At 45.4% G+C, this 27209-nt stretch overlaps 1 protein-coding gene across 15 annotated transcripts in view; it reads right to left on the bottom strand.

Moving 5' to 3' along the window:
* The window catches only part of NDRG2 (NDRG family member 2), a 40504-nt gene that overhangs the window by 8019 nt on the left and 5276 nt on the right, over positions 1 to 27209 (bottom strand). For 9 of the 15 annotated variants that reach the window (XR_014540757.1, XM_083580478.1, XM_083580489.1 and 6 more), the window contains exons 2-10: positions 23285 to 23367; positions 14593 to 14698; positions 11853 to 11973; positions 11686 to 11748; positions 9970 to 10030; positions 8962 to 9048; positions 6978 to 7034; positions 4589 to 4692; positions 1828 to 1872 (exon numbers count right to left, since the gene is read on the bottom strand). Coding sequence is in view for 14 of the 15 variants with exons in the window: in XM_083580478.1 (XP_083436604.1) it covers positions 1828 to 1872; positions 4589 to 4692; positions 6978 to 7034; positions 8962 to 9048; positions 9970 to 10030; positions 11686 to 11748; positions 11853 to 11973; positions 14593 to 14698; positions 23285 to 23362 (722 nt within the window). In the remaining variant the exon portion in view is untranslated. Of the gene's footprint in view, positions 1 to 1827; positions 1873 to 4588; positions 4693 to 6977; positions 7035 to 8961; positions 9049 to 9969; positions 10031 to 11685; positions 11749 to 11852; positions 11974 to 14592; positions 14699 to 21007; positions 21053 to 23284; positions 23368 to 27209 lie in introns of all 15 variants that reach the window. The other 6 variants (XM_083580486.1, XM_083580483.1, XM_083580476.1 and 3 more) reach the window with 1 other exon arrangement.

Here is a 27209-nt window from a genome sequence, read left to right as displayed (position 1 = left end):
CTCATGGTTCCTCAAAGGAGCAAGTGTACAAGAATGGGAAACTCATGAAGATGAGCACACACAAAAAAATCAGGGTTATAAAGAGCTTTTTCTGGGTCCCTCAGAAGAACATAGTCAGGGCCCCTCCTTTTTAATATGAATTCATGATGTTGTTGGGGAAGTTATATGTGATTCCATTTTCAATACTGTTTGTGCCTGCAAGTTGCAAGGTGGACATACTGCTTCATTTCTAATTGGTGCATGCCCTTTGACTTCCTGCTGAAATCCTTTAACTTTTTATACACAGATTTTCCACTTTATCCCCCCCCCTTCATTGCCCTATAGCACAAGAGTGACACTCCAAATGGCAATGCCATAACATCGGGGAAGCACTGCAGAACAACCTATCAATGTGTGAACCTCTGGTATATATTCACCACTATTGCACTATTATTGTGCCAATGACATACAGAAATTTAGGAAGCTTCCTTGTACTGAGTCAGACCATTGACCCATCTAGCTCAATCCTGTCTACACTGACTGGCAGTGCCTGTCTAGGAGATGCCAGGGATTGAATTTAGGATTTTATGCATGCAAGACTTTACCACTGAGCTATAGCCCTTCCCAGTGGCAAAATGCACCTTGGGGAATCTGGAGGCGCCCTCCAGTGGCCCTTCTGTGTAGCCCCTGCTTGATGCCTGCAGAATTGGCTCCTTTTCCTCACTGGTGTGCCCAGAAAGCTGGCAAGTGAGCATGTGACAGTAGCGAGGATTTTTGGGGTGGCAGTTACTGGGGTCTTGACAGATGCCCATGAACGCTGACCCACTAAGTTGGGATCAGTGAAAACAACAAGAAGGAACAAAAACTGCAATGCAAGATTGCCTTCGTTCAGACACAACGTAAGAAATTGCTGTTTTTAGCATCTCTCTTTCCACATCCCTCTTGCCACCCCTGGGAGTTATTCACAAGGTCACACCTTTTATTTTCGATTAATTAATCATGCAAGCCAGTCCCTGAAGTTTCAGAGTGAAGAAAATAAAAGAATTGCTGGGAAAACAGAGCAAGCTTGTCACTAATTAATCTAAAATAAGATTAATGAGGATAAGAAGCAATGCAGGAATAGGTGGGAAGGCACTGACGCATCTTAAAAAATTCTGCTCTTCCAGCTTTTCCTCCTAGAGATTCTAAAGTACTTATATATGTTTGAATGCAGAAGTGCTTTAAAAGTACAGTCAAACCTTGTTGTGCAACTGGGATCCATTCCGGAGCCCCGGTCGCTAGCCGAAAAGGATGCAGGGCAAAGCGCCGCGTCTATGCACGCGTGTGGAGCAGTTTGGGCTTCTGCGCGTGCGTGAAGCGCGATTTATCGCTTCTGTGCATGCATGAGCGGCAAACCTGGAAGTAACCTGTTCCGGTACTTCCAAGTTTGCAGCGGACATTCGCCGGAATGGACGCTAGACGAGGCGGATGTTCGTAGAGGTATTACTGTTCCTATGCCACTGTTCCTATGCCTTTAAGCAATGCTTAATCTGCAGGCTTTAGAAGGTAATAAATTTCACATCCAGTTTCATGAATAGCTGCACTGCTAGCACCCCAAGCCGCTGCTCAAAGGCACAAGAGCAGGCCAGACCAGTTTTCCTGTTCAGCTGGCAACCCTCTTAATGTGCATCTTTTTCAGTGCTGTGTTAGGATGAACTGTGTGTCAAGTGTCAACCCGAGCCTCTAATTTGTATTTAAAAAAACCAATTCCCTTTGCTGCTGACAGCATGTGAGCCCTACCAGAAGCAAAGGTGGCAATTTGAGGACACAAATGTGTGAAAGAAAATGCAGGGGCTGGCTGGCACTCACTTGAAAGTGATGTCTCCTCCGCGCTCCAAGCTCAGGTCTCTGCGGCTGTAAGGGGGGAAAGAAGGGAATTGTAAGCTTATTTTTTTTCCAGCCTCCTAAACAAAGACCTCCTTATGCAACCCGCTCCCTGCCCCTGCATACCAATACCATCACTAGGCTCTCCATATGCTGGTCTCCCTTGTTATATAACTCTAGGTCTAAGAGTTGCCAACCCCTAACTCTTCAAAAAAGTGCTCCTCTGTCTTGATCACTGTGGCCCTTCCAAACATCTCCTCTCCATACAATTGTTGAAGGCACATAAATATCCTCCTAACCCAGAAGTTGGCAACCCTGCCAACTTTCAGGACCAAGTGTACTGGTCAAATACGAAGAAAAGAAAACAATCCCAGCACAATCAGTTCAAATTCTGCAGCCAATCTACATCCTACACCAAGCAGAGCATAATTCTCTAACCTGATGACAATTTGCATCATCCTCTTATTTTGCATTCTTCAGTTGCAACTGTTTTAAAAAGTTTGCATCACTGAGAATACGATCCTGATGTTTACTCCTGGGGAGCGAGGGGCAAGGGGAATCACAACTACTTGCCTTTTCCATCTCCTTCTGCCAGTGGAGAGGAACACTGCTCTCAGTAGAAGCCCTGAGCTTTGCTCAATGGGTGGGAAGTTGCCACTGGGGCATTTTGGGGTGGCATGCTGAAGCCTTGACTCTCGTGTCACAGCCGCATCATGCATTCAAAATACATTTAAAGTGAATGGCTTCCCCCCAAAGAATCCTGGGAACTGTAGTTCACATCTCGCAAAGATACAATTTCCAGCACCCTTAACCATCTACAGTTCCCACGATTCTTTAGTGGAAGCCATGTGTTTTAAAATAGGGTTGCCAAGTGTCCTCTTTTCCCAGGACACACCTTCTTTTTTCAGGGGTAAGATTTGGGGCAAATTGCATTCATTTGCTTTGAATGTCTGTCATAGGATCCTCTATTTTGCTCTTCAAAATATGCCATCCCTAATATATGCTATATTGGACCCCTCAGCCGCATTCACCTGGAGCTAGGATTGAAGGAAATTATTAAGGGCTTCCGTGAACCTAAACCATCTACCCAGGCCCAGGTTCAGAAGGCTCCTTTCAGCTCTGGTACACCAGCAGAACACAACTTACATTTAAATTAAAACATGTGAGTTCCCTCAAAGAACCCTGAGAACTATAGTTTTTTGAGGGTGCTGGGAACTGTAGTTCTGTGAGGGTAAATTACAATTTGCAGGATTCTTAGGGCAAAACCACATGCTTGATATATGCTGTTAATTGTATGGTGTATACACAACATCACTGTGGGTGCCTGTTTTGGGCCCTCTTTAGACTAACACTCATATTGACATCAGACGGTGGCTGTGTTTTTTCCAAACTCTTTTTACAACAGTGCCCTGGAAGTTGAGTTATGGTGAAATAAAAGGCAGGGTCGTCATCCAGAACTACAAAATTAGCCACACAGAGGCCCTATCCCCAAGACCCTGTAGGAGTGGAACGGCACCAGATGGCACTTCTCCAAGGGCTCCCTCAACTTTGGAAACAGCCACCCCTTTCCAATCCATTTCAGCTGGAGATGGGCGATTCTACTGTGATTCTGCATTGAGTCTGAACGGATGTTCGGCTATTCCCCGAAGGAGAGATGCAGCAGAACCACCCATTTCATCCTTGCATGAGTCACACTGCCCTGGGCAGTCAGGAGACATCCTCAGAGCAGTGAGCCATGTGGTAACACACAGGGTGTGCTTCTCTAAAGGCAAGTAGTTCTTTCAATAGAAAAAGCAAGCAGTTAATACAGAACAGAAAACCCATAGCTGTCAGAAGTCCAAGGAAAGCCTGTGTGGGAATTAAAGAGCGTTTCAGTCACAGGGGGCCTTGCCATTAGGCAGAATGAGGCAATTGCCTCAGGCGGTAAGTGCTGGTGAGGGGAAATTATCATTCTGAGCACCCCCTGGTTGTACCCTTCTGTCACTTGCTATGCAGCCAGTGCTGTGCAGCCACAATGAGCCTGCTGTCCTCAGTCCTTAGCACTGTTAGAAGTGCTAAGCAAAATTGAACTGCCAGCCCAGTTAACCTCTGTATGTGGAATTGCGTGTGCATGGAAATGTCTTGTGCCAGTCCAGGTTCCAGTTATTTATTTAGATACCTTAATATTTATATCCCTGCCAACTACCTAACATTGCTAAACTCTAGTCTGCTGGAGAACTAGAGGCCACCAGGGCTTGAGCAGGGAATCTGCACCTATGTTATTGTTATTATTATCATCTACAACTTTGTTGTTGTTGTTATTCATTTCATTTCTATGCCACTTTATATTTTTAAGAAAAACACCACAAAGCGCTTTACAACCCAAATTAAAACATTGCATGAAACATTCCAAAATCAAGCATTGCATAAGAAAATAAAATATAGAATAGATGTTCAAAGCAACATAATTGACAAGAAAATAAAATGTCTCTTAAAATTCAAAAGAATACATTACAGAGGGAACATATTCCTGCACAGTAAAATCTTATTGGTGTCTGGACCAGCCCTGCCTACCCAGGCTGGCCACTGGATGTACCTAGGCAGGAAGAGGTCTAATAAAAGACTTCCTGCTTAGTCTGGATCTGTTTCTTGCACAACAACTATCTTTCTTGCTCTGGATTGCTGCTGCCAACACAACCGTGACATGCCCTCACGCTGGTCTTTGATGCTGTGTCCCCACCCAGGTAAGTCCTGCCCACACACCCACCTGTTGTAGCTGCTCCAGTAGAGCTGGATATTGGGCAAATTGGTTGCATGACTCAGGACATGTCGCTGTTGTTGCACCAGCTCAGTGTTCTTGGACAGTTCCTCCTGTGGAAGAACATAAACGGGGCGTTAATGCAATATCCTAATCCCACTCAATTAAGACATGCCTTAATTAGTACATGGAAATGCTTATTTCTGTGCTATGAAAGCTCTGCTATCTGATTTCCACAGATCGGAACAGGCACAAGAACAGGCCAATATATTTTCTTCGGGGAGTTTGGCAGCCCCAATCACTTCTCTCAAATGTAAATTACATTATTATTATTTTGCAAAAATGCAAAGAATGTCAAACATCCCCTCACCCTAAAAAAACACTGGCCTGCCATCAAATCCACACTATTTTTTTTTAAGATGCATAATTGGACACCAACTCCAGCCATCCCTTGTTTAGAGAAAGCAAAACCATCTTCATTCATTTTCATCAAATTTGCAAAACAGGCCGTGCTCTGGCCCTCGAGTTTAGATGGTGATTGTTGAGGTAACCGAAGCTGACATTGTGATGTGCCTCTCTTCTTCCCCTTGTTCTCCAGTCATGATTCTGAACATCCAAGGTTGCTAATCCTGGCAAAACTGAGAAATGTGTGTGTCTCACTCACAGGGCTAGGCATCGCTGAATCCCAGTTCAGTTGGCACTGCTGTGACATGGATAACACAGAGCCCCTCAGTTCTTCACTCAAACAAGGGAACTATGCTGGCATTTCCCCACATAGAGCCATTTCCCCACATAGTGGCTCAATATTATTATTATTCTCTATTATATTTATATCCTGTCCTCTTTCCTAAAGGAGCCCAGGGTGGCAAACAATAAGTGATAAAACAAGAAAAATGTCTTTAAAAGCATCTTAAGAAATCATGAGGTAAAGTGAAGTGGTAGCCAGATGGTGGCTTTTGGAGACAAAGACAGCTTCTCCACTGAGGCAGGGTCAAGTGGGAAGTTCTCCTGAGCAAGCTCTATTGAGAAGAGTGGGGGCTACCCGAGAGTGCCCACCCTTCATTTGAATGGATCTTTTTCAGAAGAACAGAGGACATTCCATATTTTCTGTTTCTTCTATGATTCTATGATTCTGCCCACTTATGTCCAGGCAGAAGCTATTCCACCCATTGTTCTCTTTCTACAGTTTTGTGTACCCTTTCCATCTTTCTTCCCTTTGTTGTTTTCTCCACTTTTTAGAAATTTAGATTTTACTTAGTTCCAGGTTTTTGGTCATAATGCTTAAAAAAACCCCCGTTTGATAGCATTGATTCCCCACCCTCAACTGTAGTAATTATTACCAATATACCAGTCAACCTGAATACAAATGGAGTGGTGTGGTACCTAACATTTAAATGTTGGAACAAAATAAATATATGTTGGCCTTAGGTTCACTGAATAGGTCTGGTGAGGCTGTTTTTTTTTTAAAAAAAGCTGGAGATTTCTTCTTTTGTTTTATTACTCGGTAAAGTGACATGCACAACAGTTATGTGCAGTTACTTTTGTTATTAAAATAAACACACCTGCATAAAACTCACAAATATTACAATCAGTGAGGGTAATTGGGGAAATGCAAGCACTATAGAAAAATTACACAGTATAGTTTGGAATAAGGCGCAGGGTAAAGCACAACCATGTAATTTGCTGGTAATTTTGCAAAACAAGAGAGAAAATAGTTGGAAAGATAATGTTGGAACATTGACAATGGAATACCTTCTGTACTGATGTGTGACTGTTGCTGACATTATTTGCAGTGCCAGGTTGAAATTTTATTTACCCAGCCATTTTAACAGTTCACATTGATTAGTCTGCCTTATTGTTTTAGCTGCTTCTATAATGACTCCATGAAGATGTCTTGTTGTTTTATTTACGCTATAAAGGTGGCCAATTTTAACCATGCTTATTATATACTGATAAAGAACTATCTATACAAATACGTGGTAATGTATATATAGCAAAAAGTGGATTTAAAGTATGAAGTAAAGATACAAAAACAACAGTCAATAATAATAATAATAATAATAATAATAATAATAATAATAATAAATTCATCAAGTTCTAAATCCATGAATTTTAAAGAATGTTTTCAGCTTGATCCCACACCAATCTTCACCAATCTGCTGCACTCCAAAGGTTTTGGGCTACAGGTCCAATCCACTCCAGACAGCATGGCTGTGTTGACTGAGGCTGATAGGACTTGCAGTTCAAATAATCTGGAGGGTACCAGGTTGGTGAAGGCTCTCACATCACTAGAGAGCACCTTCTCAGACAGGGGGGGTATCCCTGGTCCATTCTATCTCCGACACACCGCTCCATGCACCAACTACTGCCGCCCTTCTCCTCTCCTGCACATGCTTACCTGGCTGAAGAGATGTTGCAGAATCATCTCAGAGTTGGAGGATGTGAGGCCAGTCAGCTGAAGAGAGATCAGAGGAGATGCAAAAGTAGACACTGGTTTGAATGAGATCAGAGGAGATGCAAAAGTAGACACTGGTTTGAATGGGCCAGATTGGCACCTGAATGAGAATTATGGGGATTGGCTTATTCCCCAGAGGGAAAGCAGAGATCTCTGAGAATCTATTGCCTTCCAGAGCTCAGTCAGTACTCAAAAGCCAAAGTCTCTTTTCAGTACCAGGGCTTCATCCTGGAACATGCAAAGCAATCAGAATTAAGTGCTTCTGAGAATAAGCAGAATGCATTTTATTCCACTGCTGAATTACTGTATCCCACCTCTAAAAGACATCAAGATCATGTGAGATGTGTTATGTATTCAGTGGTCTGTGTTTGCCTGAACTTGAGTCTGGACTAAGGAATCTGAGCTCCTGTGTTCTGATTTGATACATGATGTCCAATCAGAGAACATTTCAGGATTTGGGGGTCTGCCATTGGCCCTTGAACTCTGAGTCATGATTTGCAGCTTGGAAGTTTAGACAGCCAATCACGTTGGGAGTGGGAGTGGCCCAGGCTTTCAGGAATCTACATAAGCAGTTGCTTTGCCCCTGTTTTCCAGTTATGTAGTTCAATAAAGGTTCTTGCTGTTTTCACTGTGTCTTGCCTCGTGAGAACCCACCTACACTTCAAGAGGGATAGCTTTTATGTAAGCCACAGCCCCTGAATTTTTTTCCTTCAGAAATTGGCCTTTACCCTTCCTATCTCCCAAGTTCCCAGAGCCAAAAATTGGGAAAGAGGAGGATCACTAGAAAGCTTAGCCAGGTGGTGCTACCTGGCCAGAATTGTCTAAGCATCCTGCCCTTTAGGTTGTTTGGGGGAGGAGTAGATTGCACATCTGGGTCTTTGATAAACTTGGGCCAAATGTGGAGCCATATAAATCCTTTTAAATTCTAGGAAATGTGCCAATTTATGTTTGTTTAGATTCAAATAAAGTAACATAGAATATGGAGGAAAAGTTGGGGGGGGAGTAAAGTGCTTGGTGAAAGAGGGCGAAGAAAAAGTTGAAGAGAAACCAGATAAAAAGAGGGAGACAGAAATGCAAGCAGATGAAACAGGGCAGCAGACAGAGGAAGAAGAGTAAAATGGAGGTTGCTTTCAGACAACCTGTTTACGGAGCACTCATCTTGGTTTGTTTGAACAAAGTTTTTGGGGAAGAGATTAGATGTCAAGCAACTGTTGAGCATTCATTTGTTTGTGGGGAGATTATACATCCCACCTAGTAACTGTTATCCTCCACTTTCAGTTGCAACTTTTCATCACTTTCTTTTTTAAAAAAAAACAAATTAGTTTTCCAGTATACCCCAATAATAGCCAAATTATAACAATAACAATGAATTAAGCCTCCAATCACTTTCTTTAGCACAAAACTTATCTCCCCCCTCCCCCCTGGAAATGGGCTTGTTGTGTAGGAGTGCCACTTTAATTGTATGACCTCAATTTGCTGGTATGTGGTTGAATCCCATCCGCAAAAGTGCAACAGTCTAGAAGTGCCTGCAGCTGAGAGGTTGATAGACTGAAAGGAATTTCTGCTATCTAGATAGCGATGGGCAACTGGCACCAACACCAAAGTTTATGGGCTTTTTTTTGTTTTTTTGTCATTATAAACAGTCAAAGAATAGGTTGTGTTAGCTGTTTAAATTTGTAGAAATAATAACAACGATTCAAGCGCCCATTGGACCGGCTTGCCACAACTGTGAGCCTTCCGAATTTTTAGACTACAATTCCCATCATCCCAGCCAGCATGGCAATGGTCAGGAATGATGGGAGCTATAATCCAAAATATCTGGAGGACACCAGGTGAGCAAAGGTTGCACCAGACCCCTTCACTTCATCTGCAATTGATTACTAGGCGCATTAGACAGTGGTAAGCCCCTTCACTTTCCCAGTCTCACCTTGTGAGCAGCCCAGTCCATCCAGCCCTTGGCATTGGGGTCAATGTTGACCAGAACCAACCCCTCCACGGTGTCTGCATGAGAGAGCTGTGGAAAATCATAATAACACTCATGACTAGTGGATAAAATGTTCACATGGTGCTCACCATACTGCTTATGTATAATTTCAGGGACATAAAACAGAGGCTTCTCAGTGCCTCAGAGGCAGCTGGCTGGCCAGGGAAGGAAATAAGACGTGCCATTTGCAGAACCCTTGGCCTGATCCAACAGGCCCTGCTTATGCTAAACTTTTTCCCCCTTCTGGTTCTGGCTGAAGTGAGATCTGAACCAGAGCATTGCTTGTCCTCTCCTCCTCCTCGTCACACTAGCTCTCATAAATAGCTTTTGACACATATTCGAGTTGCTCTGTGTACATTATTGCAGCAATCCCTACTGAAACCAGAGAGATAGGGTGGTGCGTTTGGAGCATCAAGCTAAGCCTGAGGTTCAAATCCCTGCTCAGCCATGAAGTTCACTGGGTGACTTTGGGACATGTACTCCCTCTCAGTCTAATCTACCTCACAGGTTGGTGTGAAGATAAATATATATATATATATTTTAAAAGGGAGCAGGGAGCACACATGCAGATCTGGCATCTCTGAAACAAATCAATCAATAACATCAGAACAAAGTTTCTCCATTCATCCTGTGGCAAAGTCTTGGCCTCTAAGAGAGAGCCACTTATGTAATTTCACCACACGCGTTCATGCCTCCCCTGAGATTTGAAACAGGAATTTCCTGTCTCTCAACTAATTCTCTTAATTACTGCAGCACATCACACTTGCTGGAATCAAATGTTGGGCCCATCCTTCCTCTGTACTTCAGCTCAGGAAACAACCGAAAGGCTGCTCTGTGGTTGTTAATAGGAACGCAGACTTCAGCTACTCTGCAGCCCTGCTACTTTCGGAGAGGTTCAAACTGGGCATTTACTTAATTCAACCACCACTCATGGGTCCCCCACCCACTTACGCTGTAGCGTGCCAGGATGTAGGCGCCAGCTCCGACTCCAATTCCGATGATGCTGGTGAAGCTAAAGGAGGGAGAAAGAGGCCAGTTTCAAAATACGCAAAGGAGCAGGAGCTGCCTGGCACTTTTCTGGCACTTGGGAGCCGAAGTGGGCCCCAGCCACTTGCTTATCTTGTGCCTTTGGAAGTTTCTCTAAAATGAACACTTTGAAATGGCACAGACTGTGTGCCTCATGTTTTCATGCCCCCCCCCAGCTCCAATTCCCTTCCCCCTCTCTTTCTCTTTCTCCCACGTATTAAGCGTGTGTTCAGCTATCTATCTATATTTCTCTCTCTCTCTCTCTCTCTCTCTCTCTATATATATATATATATGACAAACTGAATATAACACTGCATGATGAAAAGGTGGGAAGCCTAGGCCACAATCAGTCTGTTAGTGTTTAAGATGCCAAAAGACACTTGCATTTCCTGTAACAGACACACGTGGCTGGCTATCCCTCTGGAAGAATGATAATAATGGGAAATAGCCAAGAAGGAATCTTACTTTGGTAGGCTACCTTGGGTCCCCAGATGTTGTTGGACTACAACTCCCATCATCCCTGAGCTCTGGCCTTGCTAGCTAGGGATGATGGGGGTTATAGTTCAACAACATCTGGGGACCCAAGGTTGAGAAAGCCTGGCTTAGAAGAAGGGGCACAGTTTCCCATCTCTACCTCCAGGGTGTTAGGAATAGGCAGGAAACACAGCTGGGGGACAGGAGATTTGTTTTCTTCCCCCCTGGACTGAGAGTACAAAGGAGAACTGAGAGGAGAGGATTTCCAATGCCTATCCTTAGCTCCTCAGGGTTTCATGGACCTAAGAACTAGTGGAGAGTCTAGGAACAGTCTGGGTTTTAAGGATTAAAATGAGGAATATTTGGAGCTAGGGCTCCTGGACTGTGTTCCCAGGTTTTGGAGTGCTATGGGGTCTGGGGTATGGAGGGGAAAAGGGGGTGTGGAGCAAGTTTGGAGTTTAAATTGTTAAAATAACCCCTGGCTGGTGGTGGTGACTGGAAGGGTGAGAGAAAAGTCTCTAAATTAATAAGCGGATGCGAAAATAAACCTATGGTTGCTAAATCTATGCTCTCAGGCTGCTGGTTGCATGAAACATATTTTAATATACTATGGGGTATATAAGCAAGCCAGAAACCAACAAATTAAGCCCTTATTGGTAAATTTATCTGGAAACTCTGATATATTTTATCTCAAGTATCTCTTTGAAGATAAGAAAAATGATATAACCCTGGCTGTGGCAAAATTTCTTTCGGGGGTAGTAAGAATTAGAAATCAACATGTCTTGGATAAAACACAGTGACTGCCTAGTAATGCCTTTTCTGTATTTCTGCTGTACTTTGCTTTTGTTTTTGCGGCCTTTGGATCATAATAAAGAATGTGTGTGAGCTAAATTCCTGCCTGCCTAACATCTGTGAAAGGCACTGAACCCCTTTCAGGGAATGAGGTAGCAACCGAACCAACAGGCTAGGAGGTAGTAGAATCTTCCGGGTTTTAACCCTGCCCCCAAGCTGTTTCTGTGCTTTGTTTGATTGATGTGAATGCAAGGCTGTGCCTTTTCTGATTTGACACTCCAGGGCAAAGAACCCTTGTTTGAGAAGGCTGACAGGTGACCCCGTCGCAGGTTGTTGCTGCAACCCACCCACCCACGTGATCTCGCTCCGACTCACTTCACATATTGCAAGATGCACGGGATCATGTCAGCCAGCTGGTCCAGCGAGGGATACTGATACCTAGGAAGAGAGCAGAGAGCAGGGGCTGTGTTAGACTGCTAGGCTGTTGTCCCCATCACACCCAACGACGCGGGTGGGGCAGGAATGGAGGCTGCAAGGCTCACCCCAGAGGGAAGGCCGGGGCCCCCTCCTCCATGCCAGGCGCGTCCACATGTATCACCACGAAGTTCTTTATGATCTCTTGCATGTCCTCAAAGTGGAAGAGGGTGTCGAAGCACGAAAGATCTGGGGTGGGGGTGGGGAGACAGAAGAAGTGGGTGTCAGGCTGCAGAAGGCCAAGCGGTAGTGCCGTCGAGACTGGCGAGGTGTAAATCAGGACAGCGGCTGCCGTCTTGCTCCAGGAGTCAGTAAACCGGGCAGCAAACTGACTGTTGTTGTTTTTTGACACTGGAAGGTGCTATTTGGATTCCTCGCCTTACCATGCAAGCCTATGCAAGTTTACAGTCGTACCTTGGTTGTCGAACACCATGGTACTCGGACGTTTTGGCTCCCGAATGTCGCAAACCCGGAAGTGAACGTTTTTTGGAAGCTGAATGTCCGAAACAGTTTCCGATTCAGTGCAGGAAGCTCCTGCAGCCAATCGAAAGCTGCACCTTGGTTTTCGAACCGTTCTGGGAATTGAGTGGACTCCCGGAACGGATTAAGTTCGACAACCAAGGTACCACTGTACTCAGAAGTAAAACCCACTGTGTTCAGTGAGGCTTTCCCCCCAAGTAAGTATCCTAAGGGCTGCAGTCTAAGGGATCAAAATGTCTTCAGCTGGCCTGGCAAAAGAGCAAGAGATGGGGGCGTTCAGACAAGCAAGCAACCTTGAATAGGAGAGAGCTCCTATGTTCTCCTCAACAAGGGTGAAAGCTTTTGCAGAGAAGGAGAGCCTTCTAGGCCTGACTTCTCCAACCTGGTGCCCGCCAGATGTTTTGGACTACAACTCCCATCAGCCCCAGCCAGCACAGCCCCATGCTGGCTGGGGCTGATGGGAGTTGCAGGAAGGCACCATGATGGGAAAGGCTGGTCTAGATGCTTTCAAAACCAGGAGACGATTGGCCTCAAGGGATGGTGGGAAATTCTGGAACAGAGCACAGATCACTTGGGAAACATTAACGATAAATAGGACAATGTTTAAAATTTCAAATTAAATTTTTAGAATGGAATCTGGCGATTCTAACATAAGGTATGAATCCACTTCTTTTTTTTAAAAAAGAGTTAGGGAATAAAAAGCAGGCCTTTGGGGAGTATGAAAAAGTAGACCAGAGTGCACCAAAATGCAAAGCTGCATGACTGAAAGCTTTCCTCAAGTTTTCTTCTTCTTCTTCTTATCAGTGATAGTTTAAATGGTCCCTTGGCTGTGGAAAGAATGCAAGACAACCCATGTTTCGTTCACATTCACAACCCAGTGAGGAAGACTGCTATCATTCCTGTTTTCTAGGACGGGGACTAAGGACTTGGCTAGACATTACACTCACCCTGAGAGAGCAGGCTCCACCATTCCATGGGGAATTTTGGAGACTCCTTGCAGACCGGCATAAATGGTTAGAGGGAATAAAAATGTCACACGTGCTGGAGGAGGTGCTGCTGGCTGCATTTCTCTGCCCCTTGTTTATCTCCTCTACTTGGTGGCTATTTTTCTCTAGGAGTTGGAAGGGAGAGTAGTAGGGGAAATTAGCTGCTAAAGATAAGGTTGAGATAAACAACCAAGTAAGAACGAAAGCCAGCAGTTCCTCCTCCCCTGGATGAGTGTTTTCTGTCTCCTCCAGCTTTCAATGCCTGTTGCAGAAGGCAGAAGGCAGGCAGGCGGGTGGGTGGGAAACTTCAGAGGCAGCAGCAGTCAGATGCCTGCAGACAGACTCTGAGGCAGAGCGACCGACTTGCTTGAGAGTCGACCACCGAGCAAGCCCACAATGTAAACTTGAGCATCCTCAAAGGCCACAAAGATCTGGTATTCTAGAACAGGAGAGTGGAAACATGCTCACAGACACCTCTCCCCACACCCCCGCCCTCAAGCAACCCAAAGGCATGATCAGAGTTCAGGGACATATTCCAGCCAGGCAACAGCTCTCAAGGACAGTGGTGAGGGGAGTGGCTAAAGAGAGGTGTGTATTTGCCCCTCCCCCATTGGGCCTGAGTGTCCCCCTCCCTCCTCTACATTGTTAGGAAGTGTTGGTTCTTCATCCTCAAGCAGCTATGGTAGGATTGATTGTGATGGGTGGGGTAGAGTGCATCCCCAGGGGGTGGGCAGATCAAGGCAAATTAGGGTCCACCAGTAGATCGCAGGATGATTTGCAATCATAAAGCAAAGGCTTTTGATTCCCCATTGTTCAAGAATAGTTTCCACAAATGGCTCTCCTTCCCTACATTAATCTGTTAGAATTTCTGATCCACACGAACTTAGATGTAGGTTTGTGATCGTACATGCAGGTCTTCCCAATGTTTTGTTCACGGGGGGCAGCAGGTACCTGGCTCCAGCCTCCAAATAGGCCTTGACATCTGTTTATGGTATTCTCCAAAGAGGCCCTTGTATTTTGCACCTGATTGGTGGATCTTGGGGTTGTAGCCTGAAGTTTGCCCCCACCAGTGGTATAGTATCAAGGAACCTCCACACAATAGGAGGCCGTGTGTGTGTGTGTGTGTGTGTGTGTGTGTGTGTGAATATGTGTTGGGACTTCCTGACCCCACCGAAACAAAAAGTTCTTGGAGTTCTTCCAGAATGGCAAGATCCTTGACGCAAACGTTCTACGAACTGGACTGTAGGGCAAATGGCCAAGTTCTCTTTTGGGGTTGCACTGTTTGGAAAACCCCCAACCTCCCCTCCCTCCTGCCCCAACCAAGTGGGTGCTCCAGTCTTACGGTTTTGTCCCACATCATGGTAGGTGAGGATGGCTGGACGTTTGGGCTTGGGTGTCCCATGGATGGTGATTGTCACAACCCCATAAGGTGTCTCCACTGTGTGTTTCTGTGGAAGGGGGAAAAGAGAGAGAGATAGAAAGAAAGAAGGGTGAGCAAATGTGACATCACAGGGCTAGACCATAACCCAGTGCAGACAGCCATAACCAGACTTATGCTGAGGGCATGGAGGGAGAAGTCAGGTCATAAGTGGTGGTGGCCCCATCTCTGACTTCTGTGCTTAGATGGTTCCTTGTAACCCGTAAACTGATTGTATATGTGTGGGCTTCCTCTGTGAAATCTGGGATCCAGCTAAATGCAGGTGTTGCACATCACATGTTCATAAAGATTTTGCATGCATAGATTCTATGTACAAGGCACAATCAACATGGGGATGGGGAAGGAGCTGGTTGCTGTGATCCTAGTCCCCCTCACCTTCCAGGCTTCCAGTGTATGCTGATCATAGCACCTGTCTGCACAGAAAACATACAGTGCATGAGTGAAGATGTAGGTTCAATGCTAGTTTGTTTGCACTTTTTAAATTAGGGTACCTCAAGGGACAGAGCTGAGACTGGGTTCAGAGACAGCAGAGAAATGGGGCAGGTCAAAAGACCACTCAGGGCCCAGTCAGTTGTTGCTTTCCCATACATCTGAGGCTGTGTGTGGTGTGTGGTTAAAAACAAGGAGTGGGAAATGAAAATTGGAAAACTGGATATTTTCGCTTATTTTGCACAGTTTATTCTACTTATGCTAGTTATGGGGTGGTGAAAACTACTATGCATGTACCATGGCCCATCCCGGCTGCTAGAACTTCTGCTCAGAACTTGAGTCCCCAGCATTGCCAACAATGCACAGCAATATATAATCACCAGGTGGACCTTATCACAGTACGGAGATAAAATATTATCCGCCTTCTATTATCTGCACTGATACTGTTAAAGACCCAGCTACCAGTGTGAATTAAAAATTGCTAATATTCTTCTCTTCTATTCCACCACCCTCAGCTTCTGATTTTCTGACCCTTCTATTTTCATGCCTATCTTCACAGCCTTGAGGACTAGAACCTTGGTGTTTTGTTTCAAAGAAGACTCTGATTCGTGGGATGCTCACTTTTGTTCCCCTGCCCAAGTACCCACGAAGACCATCAAGATCACTAGTTGCTTACTTTGTCCCTACAACTACTTCAAGACAACTCTATGTTTTTTGACCTGTAGATTAAAATCAGCATCCCTTCCAAGGCTCTCAGGATAAAATTGAGAATAGTAGCCAAACCATGGTTTAAATATGAGTTAGGAATCAAACCCAGAGCATGTTGTTTATATGGTAAAGTCCAGTCCAGGAATATGCCAAGTAAGATAGATTATTTGTAGCTTTGAGTATACAGGGTTCAATTTCTTCTCATCCCAATTTGGAATTTTATGAAATGACATATATTATAATCCACTTTCCTCTGTGCTTTTTCCTAATGTACAAATCATCTCCAAGCCATGTTGTAATCTTGAAATACATCTGAAGCGTGTGCAAGGTCAGGCGGTATGACTCATAAGTGAAGACTATGCTGGCACTCGCTGCCTTAAAAACGAAACACTGCCCACAACATTCCAGAACAAGTGCAGAATTCAGTGTCAGAGGACTGATCGTCTCCACCTTATCATTCCAATGATACACTGGGAGAAACCTGGGCCAATATTCAAAACAATCACATTTCTTCTCTCTCCCTCTCTCTTTTTAAAGTTCCTTGTTTATTCTACAAGCCCTTCCTGCTAAGGCTTTCTCTTATAGCACACAAGGGAACTCAATGTATTCAAAAGCAATTGGACACTCAGAGAAAGGTTGAGTGATTTGGCACGGGCAGATACTCCTTTCCAGAAAGGCAATAACACAGGCGTGAAAAGGGTAAAAGGTGGAGATGAAAGAAACAGTTCAGAAGAGAGGCAAGCGACCGCGAGCCTAGATTTAAGACTTGCTGGCAAGGCTGCCACAAGCCCAAAGCAGGAAGCGCTGACTAATGGTTACAGATGATAGTCCGGGACAGCACCCACTGAACCAAACAGAGGCCACCAGCCAGGCATTGTGGCTTGCCAGGAAGGTTGTTTGCTGAACCCTGAGTACTGTATTCAGGTCCTACACAAGCCCTATTCAGGCGTTCTCCTTGTCCTGAGCCCACATGCACAGGGGAAGAAGAGTGCTAGTTCCCTCAACCCGTCCCATGGGGGTCAAGTGAGACAGAAGCAAAGAGTTAGTTGGAGGGTTAACTTTTGAAGCAGGAAGTCTTCTCTGCTCATGCACCGTTCCTGGCATACAGCCCATGACATCAGGTTCTGCATCCCGAAGAGAAGCTATACCTCCAACTCATGGAGAATGACAGGGATGGCAATGGGGGGTGGAGGAGCTTTCTTGCCTTCCCCCTCTCACACAACGATTAAACACAACAGGAGAATGCCTGCATGAAGCCCCTGTTGGTGTACAAACTATGGGAGACAACTAACAGGCATTTCTAATGGGGTCATATACAGCTTCCTGGTAGGACTCTTAATACAGTCCTGCAGCAGGGTTTCTACTAAGCCAGGGGTGAGGAACTTATTTTAGCCTGAGAGTCACATTCCCTTCTAGGAAACATCAGGTGGTAGTGGCAGTGCAGGCAAAAGTGGGCAGGATGACAAATGTTAACTTACTCTCACACCCCTCTCCATCCTCCACCCAGGCATGGGAAAGGAGGATAATAAGAGTTTGGGGACACGTTCTAGCCAGGCAAAAACACTCAAGTAAAGGAGCCAGCGAAACATGGCCTGTGAGGAACAAGAGTCCCAAAAGTCAATCAGAAAGACCTGGAGGCGATTCCTGGACCTGAGGCTTCCCATTGCTGCCCTATGCCAAGGGAACATGGCAGAATGGAAGTCTGGCTTATACTTAAGGATACAACTTGTAGAGAATGGACTGTGCCTAAACACAACATACTTGGCAGCTTCTGTAGTTTTGCAAACCCAGGCAGGAAGTCAAAAGAGGAAATCCCTTGTGGGCTGCTGCTGCTGCTGCAGAAAAGTGTTGGGCTGTGTTTGGCTTGGTGGGTTTTCAGTCATGGTACAAAGGCAGACATTGCTCCCATGTCTTTAACAGCTGTGTAGGGGTGGCGAATAATGCCAGTGCAGGAGTGCGCAACATGGTACCAGCTGACCATACACAGAGGCCTCTTCCCTTTTTGCATCTGGTCACTCAACTAGCCATAAACCCCTTGGGAGGTTTTTGCTTCATCCATGTCGGCACACCAGCTACTGTTGTTTATTGCAGCCTAATCTAATCTTACGTTTTCTTATCTACTCTCCTGCATTCTGATTTGTTTTATGGGTTGTAGTTTTATTGCTTTTGTGTTGACTTCGGATGATTTGGCACCTGTGTGCATGTTTGTGTTCCCAAAAACATTTCAATAGAAATATTGTGATTAATGCAGCAGTGTGGTGGAACAGGGAGGGGCAGGGATGTTGGCGTCATCTCGGGGGGGGGGGATTACTTGCCAATTCTTTATGTGCCAAATAATTAAGCTTAACTCAAAGAGAAACCCACCAAATAAACTAAACAGAGGAAGAGGGAGGTAACCTTAGCAAGCATAGCTAAGAGGCTAAAACTGGCACTTTCCTTTCTGAAAAAAATCCCAGATCCCTACATCATGACCAACCAAAATGCCACAAAATACTGACCAAGACTTTGAGCCCACCCAAACTGTTCAAAGTGGGGGATGGGTTGAAGGGAAAAAATGCTGTCAAAGGTTTTTCTTCTTCTTTTGTATAGGCTTAGGAGGGGCTTGGCTATCAGGCCTGTCATGAAGAGGGCACGAACATCAGCATTTACCCACTACACCACTGAATGAATAATCAAATGAATAAACAAAGTGGAACTGCAAAATTTTTTTGCAGTACATCCTCCCCCTGACTGCTTGGGCTGGTGGTTTTTTGTGGTGTGTTTTTGGTCCATCTACGTTGTCTTTTTCTCTCTCTGTTTGGTCCAACTGGGTTTTGTTTCATTCCTTTAAAATATATTTTTGGACTTGGGAAAACATCAGGGCTACCAATACTGCCCCTCCTTTTACTCAGCAACCTCATTTAGGCTCCATTTTTCTTGGCACACCCCACCTCCATTCGCTCTTAGAGGGAGCAATAAATAAAGCTAAACTTGTCACCCACCAAGTGCAGCTCAGAATCCTAACAGCTGGTAAGGTCTGGAAGCCAAGCCTCCAGGAGTCTGCCTCTAGCTCTGGAATGAAATGCAAATATAGTTTAAGAATTTGACCTGTACAGGGCTTGACCTGGACAGATCCCTGTCATGCTGGGTGGTCTTGGAGAGACCTAAGTTTCCTGATCTTTAGTTCCTCGTTTGGAAAATGGGCACAAGAATGACTTACCTTGCGTGTGGGTGGACTGGTGCAATAAGATTTTTGCAATCAGGAAGAGCAGCTATTATTTGGCATTTCCATTATATAAAGGGTTGCCTCTTTCCATTTACACCTGCTGTGTCACCAAACCTCGTAACAGCCCTATAATTATATTGTCCTATTTTACCAAATGGGACTTTGCCTTGCCTAAGGCTGGTCAATGAGGTCATGACTAAACAGAGAAGAGTTGCCACCTTTTTAGCCAGATGACGAGCAGGGATTTCAACAGGTGCAGCTTTCCTCAACATGGTGGTGGTGACAGAACCTGTCCTGGCTGCTCCTGCATTTTTGAAAGCAGCTTGATTTACAGACGTCAGCAGGCAAAGCTTTTCATGAGCATGGCTGGACTTGCTCGTTAAAGGCATAGGAGCAGGGATATTTCTAAGACCTGGCAACCCAAGTGATGGAATAAGCTGCAGATGTTGAAGTTCTGCACATCCCACAGCCATTTAAGGCCACAGAGTGGAAGCAAGGATGGTAAAAGCTTTAATTCAAGCCCATCATGGTCCTGGCACTGACTAAGGAACTGACTGGTAGATGGCAAGGAAGAATAGTGTTAGCCTGCTGGAGTTGGCAAAGGTGCCTCCTATATATCTCGAAGACAAGAAACAAGAAACAGGCTGGGCCAGAGCCAAGATTCCACGGGAGAGCTGTTGTGCCTTTAATGATTATATAATGGAGAAATTAAAGGTGGCTCATTGCGAGATCTTGTGCAAGAGGTCTTTTGAATCTCCAAGTAAGGCTAGGAAAGACCCCTGCCTGAAACCCTGCAGAGTATAGACAAGAGCATAGTCAGCAAGCATAGGAAATAAGAAAGCTAGGTAGACCAGTGGTCTGACACACTCTAAGGCAGTGCTCTGTTTCAGTTTGACAGAGGCATCTTTTCTCAGCATACAGAGAAAGGTGGCAACCTCAGAAGTGCCCTCAGCTCCTGCTCACAAGGCCTTAAGTTGGTTACACAGAAGTCATAACTCCATTATCTGCTTATGTGGGGAACCTTTGACCCTCCAGATGTTACGGAACTACAACTCCTGTCTTCTCTGGCCATTGGCTATGCTTGCTGGGGCTGATGGGAGTTGTAATTCTGCAACATCTGGAGGGCCAAAGGTTCCCAACACCTGGCTTACACTGACTTGCTAAATAAACTGTGCAGATGTGGACCCTCCAGAAGGACTCCAACTGCCACCAGCCCTGACCAGCATGGCCAGTGGTCAGAGGTGATGGGAGTTGGGGATCCAACAACAACTGGAAGGTGACAGCCTCTCCATCCCTGTGCTGAAAGCTCACTCTTCCTTCACAGACTAGGGTTGCTGCTTCTCCCTCAAGAAGGACTCTGTGTCTCATCCCAGAGTAGCAAATCAACAGGAGTTGTTGGCAGGAATTCAACAGGAGTAGAACCAGGGGCGCCAACAAAAATTTTGTTGTGGGTACTTAGCACCCACACTGCAGAGCCCCCAATGCAACGTCTGGTGCCTCGAAAGCATCAGAAGTCATGTCCAAGGTCTTGTGAGACCTCGGTGATGCTGTCCGAGACCTTGCGAGACCTTGGTACCCGACTTCTGGTGGCACCAGAAGTCGGGTTCCGAGACCTCGCGAGTCCTTGGACAGCATCCCTGAGGCCTTGCCACCAGAAGTCAGGTTCCGAGGCCGGGGCACACGTGACGTCACGACGTCACGGGCACCCATAACTTTAGGCCCAAGTTGGCTCCCCTGGGTAGAACTCTGAAACTCCAGGCTGAGGGAAAGGTGCACGTGCAAGATTTCTGCTAAATCCATCAGGCAGCAACTGCAGTGCTTGGATGCACAGTATACCCAGTGTGGATAGAACAAGGAGAGAAGGAACGATCACTGAGGGGTTAACATAGCTTCTTTCTGTTTGGCATTTTTGGCATTCTGAGGGTTCGGGGCACCAGTTCTGTCCCCGTGAACAAGAGGGGACGGGGTGGTGATTACCTGGCCTTGTTCCTGCAGAAGTTTGGCTGTTATCAGTTCAGCATCCTAGAACACAGAGAGAGAGAAAGAGAAAGGAGGGGGGAAGACAGACAGACAGACAGAGAATGCAGGGTGGGAAGTAAGTGAGGAAAAAGAATCAGAGTTATGGGAATAGGGCAGGGGAGCGGAAATCAAGGGGGTGCAGAGACTTCCTGCTATACATAGGGGCCCTTTTTACCGGCACGGGCAAAGAGCAGGCATTGAGCAAAACTGGACTCACCAGAAAGCTAACTGCACTCTAGAGCTGTAACGCTAAGGGTTCAACCTGCTTCCTTACATGCTTTCTGCTAAATGATGCATTGCTTAGCTGAGGTCATACTGTGTCTTTGGGGAAAGGCAAAGGCCTGCTCCCTACCCATGCTTCCCCAAAGAAACTAGCCATTTAGACTGTATAGTTCACCAGAGCAGTCCTGGCAACCTGTGTCCAATGGTAAGGACACCTGGGCTAAAAGCACACCTGTGCCAGATTTCTCCCTGCCACATATCCTAGGACTTCTATGATTAAGAATATGACTTCCTGGGAACATTTGCACACACCCACACCTTACTTAACCCAGGTGATTTTACAGTTTTGAGATCAGTTGCTGGGAAGTGATTAGCACCTGAGTAAAAAGGAATTAACTGGCTGCACCGTCCTTTGCAAGGGCTGAGCTGCTTTCGCATGGAACACAAGCTTGGGGGCGGGGAGATCCTTTGTTGACAGCATCCCTAGGTATTGAGTATGACAAAGTAGATAGGACCAAGGCATTCAGATACAAAGCAAGCTGTTGATCATATAAATCAATGGTTTGATTTCTATCCAAATGCACCCTGTGGTTTATTAAAACAGATACCACATCATCTCTTCGGTCAGGTCAAACTCTGTTGCCTCCGAAAATTAAAATAAGTAGTCTAGGGGCTCCATTCACCTAACTTTTACTCAAAAGGAGACCCACTGAAATTAATGTACCTATGTTAGCCATTTTAATGGGTCTACTCTGAGTATGACTAACACTGGGTACAGTTCATAATGTCTGTGGATTTGGGGTGCAGCTCCAGAAACACAACAACAGGCTGGACAAGTCTGGACCTAAATCTCCCCCAGCAGCATGACCGCAAAGGATTGTAAGTGCAACATTTCTGCAAGTGTTTTTTTGCTGTTTTATTTACTGCATTCATTCATATTCCAGCGTTTACGTCTGGAAGCTCAAGGCTCTGCTGGGTATCCAAGAACAGGCCAGCTTTGGCAATTCTGATAATGCCCTGGACCTGGTATGTGATTCTCTGGTCAACCAGTTTATATAAATGTCTCACTTCATCATCAATGGAAGGCAAAACAAGCCCTCTGCATAGACCAAGGGAGGATAAGGGTTTATACCACTATTCAGAGAGTTAAAGCTCTCAAATAGCAACAACCAGGGAAGGGCTGCAGCGCAGTAGTAGAGCATGAGTTTCTGAATTTCCCCCCTTCCTCAATAGAGGAGATGGTCCAGCTGTTGCATCTCTGTCCTGCAGTGCTTTGAAAGAGACATGCTTCGTCTCTCAGTAGAGCTCTGTCACCTCTATGGATGTGGCCAGCAGAATTGGTGGATTGGCAGAGGTTGCAATTTTTAGGTATCTGGAGGGGCCATGGATTGGTGGTAGAGTCAGTGGTGGTGGGTGCCCATTGGGATTGGTAGGGTGGAAGGCAGGGAGGCCACCAGTAGGTGGAGCCAGAGCCAGCACCAAAGCCAGGCGCAGCCAACTAATTCTGTTTTTGTCCCCCTCCTGTTCCCTGTCACATTCTGCAAGGGCAAAACTTGAGATTGAAGGGGGAAGAAACTGACACCCAGAGCTGCCCCCTGGACTGGATGTAAGGAAGAAGGCAGGCAGGTAAGGTTGGTGGGGCATTTGGGATAACGGACCAGCCTCCAAGAGCACATATTCTGCACTGACTTTGCACATGAAAGAGCCCAAGTTCATTTGCCAGCCTCTCCAGCTACAAGGATGTAGCAACAGTGCGATGGGGAAAAACAAAACAAAACAAACAAAACTTCTGCCTGAAGCACTGGGCCCTTCCGCCATTGGGCCAGATGGACTGACTACTGAGCGCAGCGTAAGGGAGATTTTTTAATGCGTCTGCTTTGCCAATCTGCTTCAGACGGAAAAGAACAAGGAGAGAAACAGGCAAGACTGGACAGCTTTGGGTACACTGGTGAGAAGGAGAAAGAGGGATGGCAGGGAAGGGGAGAGTCAGGGGAATCCTGTCCTTTTGCTGACCTTGCCCGGATCAGGTGCTCCTGGGGCTCGCAGAAGTGGCTTCTCCTCAGTTATCTGCACTTCTTGAAGCTCCGTCATGGCTCCTGAAGCAAAATATAAGAGACACAGACATCAAGCAGTGTATTAGCTGGGGCACAGCCACATGCATCTGATAAGTCACTGGCTGAGGATGGGGCTCCTGTCAGGACTCTACTCATGGCAGAGCCAGATTTAGGGCAGTACAAGCAGTTCCCCTGCACAGAATGCAGAGCCAAGGGGGCACAAAATGATGGTGAAAATAACCACCTATATTTATACGGATACCTACTGAGAAGATTGATTGAAAAAGCAATTGTACCAAAAGGAATTATTGTGAAAATAATAAATATTTAGGGTCTCTGTGTGTGCCAGATTTTGTCCTTGCTCAGGGCGCTGTATTACCAAAGTACACCACTGCTCATGGTTTTCCTCAAAGCTTTCTGCTGTATCTTAGTGATGGCTCACACAGGAATAGTCCTCATCTGATGGCTATTCCATCAAGCAGGGATGGCAGATGTGAATCAGTCATCCTGGACCAAATGCCAGCCAATAGAATTCACATATTACCCAGTGTGAATTCAACTGTTATGCTTTCCAATGTGGCATCACTTTACAGTGACACATTTATCTGCTGGCCATTAAGTGAAGAGGTCAAGAAATGTATCTGTGAACCAACCCAGAGTCTTGGCCTTACTTTAACAAAGAGATGAGCCTCATTGTCCATCAAAGAGTGTTTTTGAACACCACACATAAAACTGCCCATGCTGTGGATTTCTGGCAGGTTGTATTGATTTTATCGTATATCAGTTGATTGCATGTGTATTATTTCTGCTAGATGCTTTTGAGACTATTCCTCAGAAAGGCAGGATACAAATTTAAATAATAAATAATTGAAATCAAATGTGTGCCAAGTTGTGAGTGTGGGATTGAAAGTGGAACAGAGAACATATGAAGTAGGTGTCACTTTAAAATTACGGATGCAGGTGATGCAAAATAAATTTTAAAATCTCAAACACTCTGCATCATGATTACTTGTGAAAATAACTGAAGCCTATAAGGATGCTATTATTTTGGTTTAACTATCACGGAGGCAGCTGCAAAGACAAAGTGTAAGAACGGAGGACATAACACAAGTTGTAAAAATATCATACCTAAAATGGTGTTCTGTGTTTTGTTGTTGTGGTTGAAATAATATCTTTTAAAAGTCTGCGGGTATGTGTGATATTTTGCGGCACTGTGCTGTTGTTTAATCTGTGGCATTTATGTGGCTGTGTTTTGACCAATGGCGCTATGCCTAATGCAATAAACCTCCCATTTTACAGGTTGAGGGACTGAGGGAGAGAGACTCGTCTAAGGGTACACAGGGGGTCCTGGACAGAGCTGAAGAAGTTAACCCAGCTGTCCTAGATCCAAATCCTCTGGTTATGTAATGGAGTGTAACTTTATATAAAGGACCATTCCTTGGCAGGGGCCCAGGGTCAGCCTGACATCAAAAACAACCCAAGTGGTATCGCTTAGTTTAAGGGTTCCAATTAAAAAACAGTGCTCTGAGAGTTGCACCCCAGAATCTTTTGCAATAGCCCAATGGGTGTCAGGATGCAATTCTGACGAACGCCATTGCACCCCATCATTCTCAGCAAAGGAGCAAGAGATTGTGGGGAGGCACTTCTTGAACTGTGCCATGCCGTTGCTTCCTGTGGCAGTGGAACCCCTTGGCTAAGCCCTGCAGCTGGCACAGCACCAGCCCTGATCATTCCTGCTGGGAGTGCAATACATGATCAAGCGCTACAGTAGTTGACGAGAGCCGCTGTGACATGTGGAGCAGAGCGGTACACCAGCAGAGACACTGCATCAAACCATAGGTGCACCCAGCTCAGTATTACCTGCACTGACTGGCAGAGGCTCCCCAGGGTGTCGGGAAAGCCCTACACAGAGATGCCAGGGATTGAACCTGTGGCCTTCTACATGCAAAGCAGATGTTACAAGCGTGCATACAATGAAGGTGTATGCTCCGTGGTGCTATCCTCCCCAATCCAAATTTTGCACTGAGGGAACCTAATCTCTATACACAGCACAACTGTGATCTTTCCAATCATACAAAAAAGAAATCTATGCTTATATTTCACAATTTATTTTCTTTTTTAGTAACTACCTGGAGGGGCCAGAAGTAAAAAACTTAAAAGCCTAGCTGAAAGATTAGCTCTCCAGCCCCATGCATATCCGCACCCTAAATCCTGAGGTTTCCTCAAGCCCACGTCATCCTTTTCCCAATTCCTCCCTTCCCCCTTCTCTGGACTGGTATGTTCAGTGGCTAGACTATTCCCTGTTCAGTTGATGCGGAAAGCTACCCCCCTTCAGGATGCATAAAAATCAGTGTGATTGTTTTTAAAATCGACTTTTTAACAAAACATTTCAAAATACATCATAGGTCTCCCCCAACCCCCAAGCAACCCATCTAAAAGAGCACCTGAATGGAACATGTTCCAGTTCTTACTGCCAAACTCTTAAAACTGAATCACGGCCATCTATCAAACAGATTACTGTATAAATTAAAGTCTGGTCTGCTTAAAAAAAGCTCTGGTGGGCAGAGGGCGCTTGACTGCTGAGGTTAAGCATCCTAACGATGCATAAGTTTTGTGTATCCTGTTTATTGCCAAGGGCTTCCTAATGCACCTGGTGACTGTAGACACTAGGATACAGATGTGCTCTCCTACATACCACCAGGATCACCATGGGAGACCATATTGGTGATCTTGGGCTCCTTTATAGTATGCACCTTCCAACTATCGAAGCTCTTCAGTGTGTCCCAGTTCTCAAATTATGAATATTTGTGCATCGGCCTCCACAAATCCACTCCCCAGCTCACCCGGGACGAGCGCCCTCCGTCCTCTAGCAAACAGGATATTCAGCACCTGACAGAGGTTCGATTGCCAGTGCAGTTTTTGAGCAGGTAAGTAACAGCCAGAGTGCCTTCCAATCAGCATGAGACTTGAGCTGTTTCTTGTCCTCTCCAAGCCAGGCACAGACAACAGATGATCCTGCATTGGATTAGATGAGCCTTGGGGTCCCTTCCAACTCTACAGTTCTGTGATTCTGTGACCCTGCCTCTCCCAAAGCCCTCTGTGTGTGCCAGAGGAGTCAAGGAAAGGAATAGGTGGTGATTGCATATAATAGTTGACTAGTAAGACACTTGTTTTTGAACCTGCTAAACAAACTACGTGGAGATTTATTTTCCATCTGATGGGCAAACAGTGTTTTGCCCAGCAATGACTAACCTATTTTTACAGAAAGCTCTGGATATTTACAGCTCAGTCCTATGCTTGTTTACTGGAAGTATATCCCACTTTGTTCAACAGGACATAGCTCCAAATAAATATGCACATGACTGCAACCTTAACTTCCAAGTAAGTGATCTTGCTTAGTATTCTCACATAGCACAGAGAGAGTCCAAAAGAAATTTATCTTCTAACAGATGTAGCTGTGCTGTGCATGTGAATACCATGGCCACACATTTTGGATCATGTTCCTAGCTGATATTAAGACTTCATTTAGTTTCAAACCAGCAGGTTAGATCCAGACTAAGTCAACTGGTTAGGCTGCAGCCCTATGCACATTTACTTGGGAGAAAGTCTCACTGAATTCAGCAGGGCTTACTTCTGGGAATATATGATTGCAGAGTTAGTTGCCACTGAAATCAGTGGGACAAGTTAGTTGTGACTTACATTAAGCCTCACTGATTTCAGTGGGAATTAAGGGTGCCAAAGGCAACCAGTTTGAGCATTCCTCCTGATTCATTTGCAGGAAAATTAGACAACGTGGGCCATTTAATAAGCATTCGTACATACTAATTTGTTTGCAGAGAAAGCTTTATCCCACACTTCCCAGTGCATTTTTTAAAAAATTGCAG

Source organism: Podarcis filfolensis, assembly GCF_964270895.1.
Source record: "Podarcis filfolensis genome assembly, chromosome: 13".
Taxonomy (NCBI): domain Eukaryota; kingdom Metazoa; phylum Chordata; class Lepidosauria; order Squamata; family Lacertidae; genus Podarcis; species Podarcis filfolensis.
Note: the sequence above shows the minus strand (reverse complement) of the source record. Positions and strands in the feature narration are given on the sequence as shown.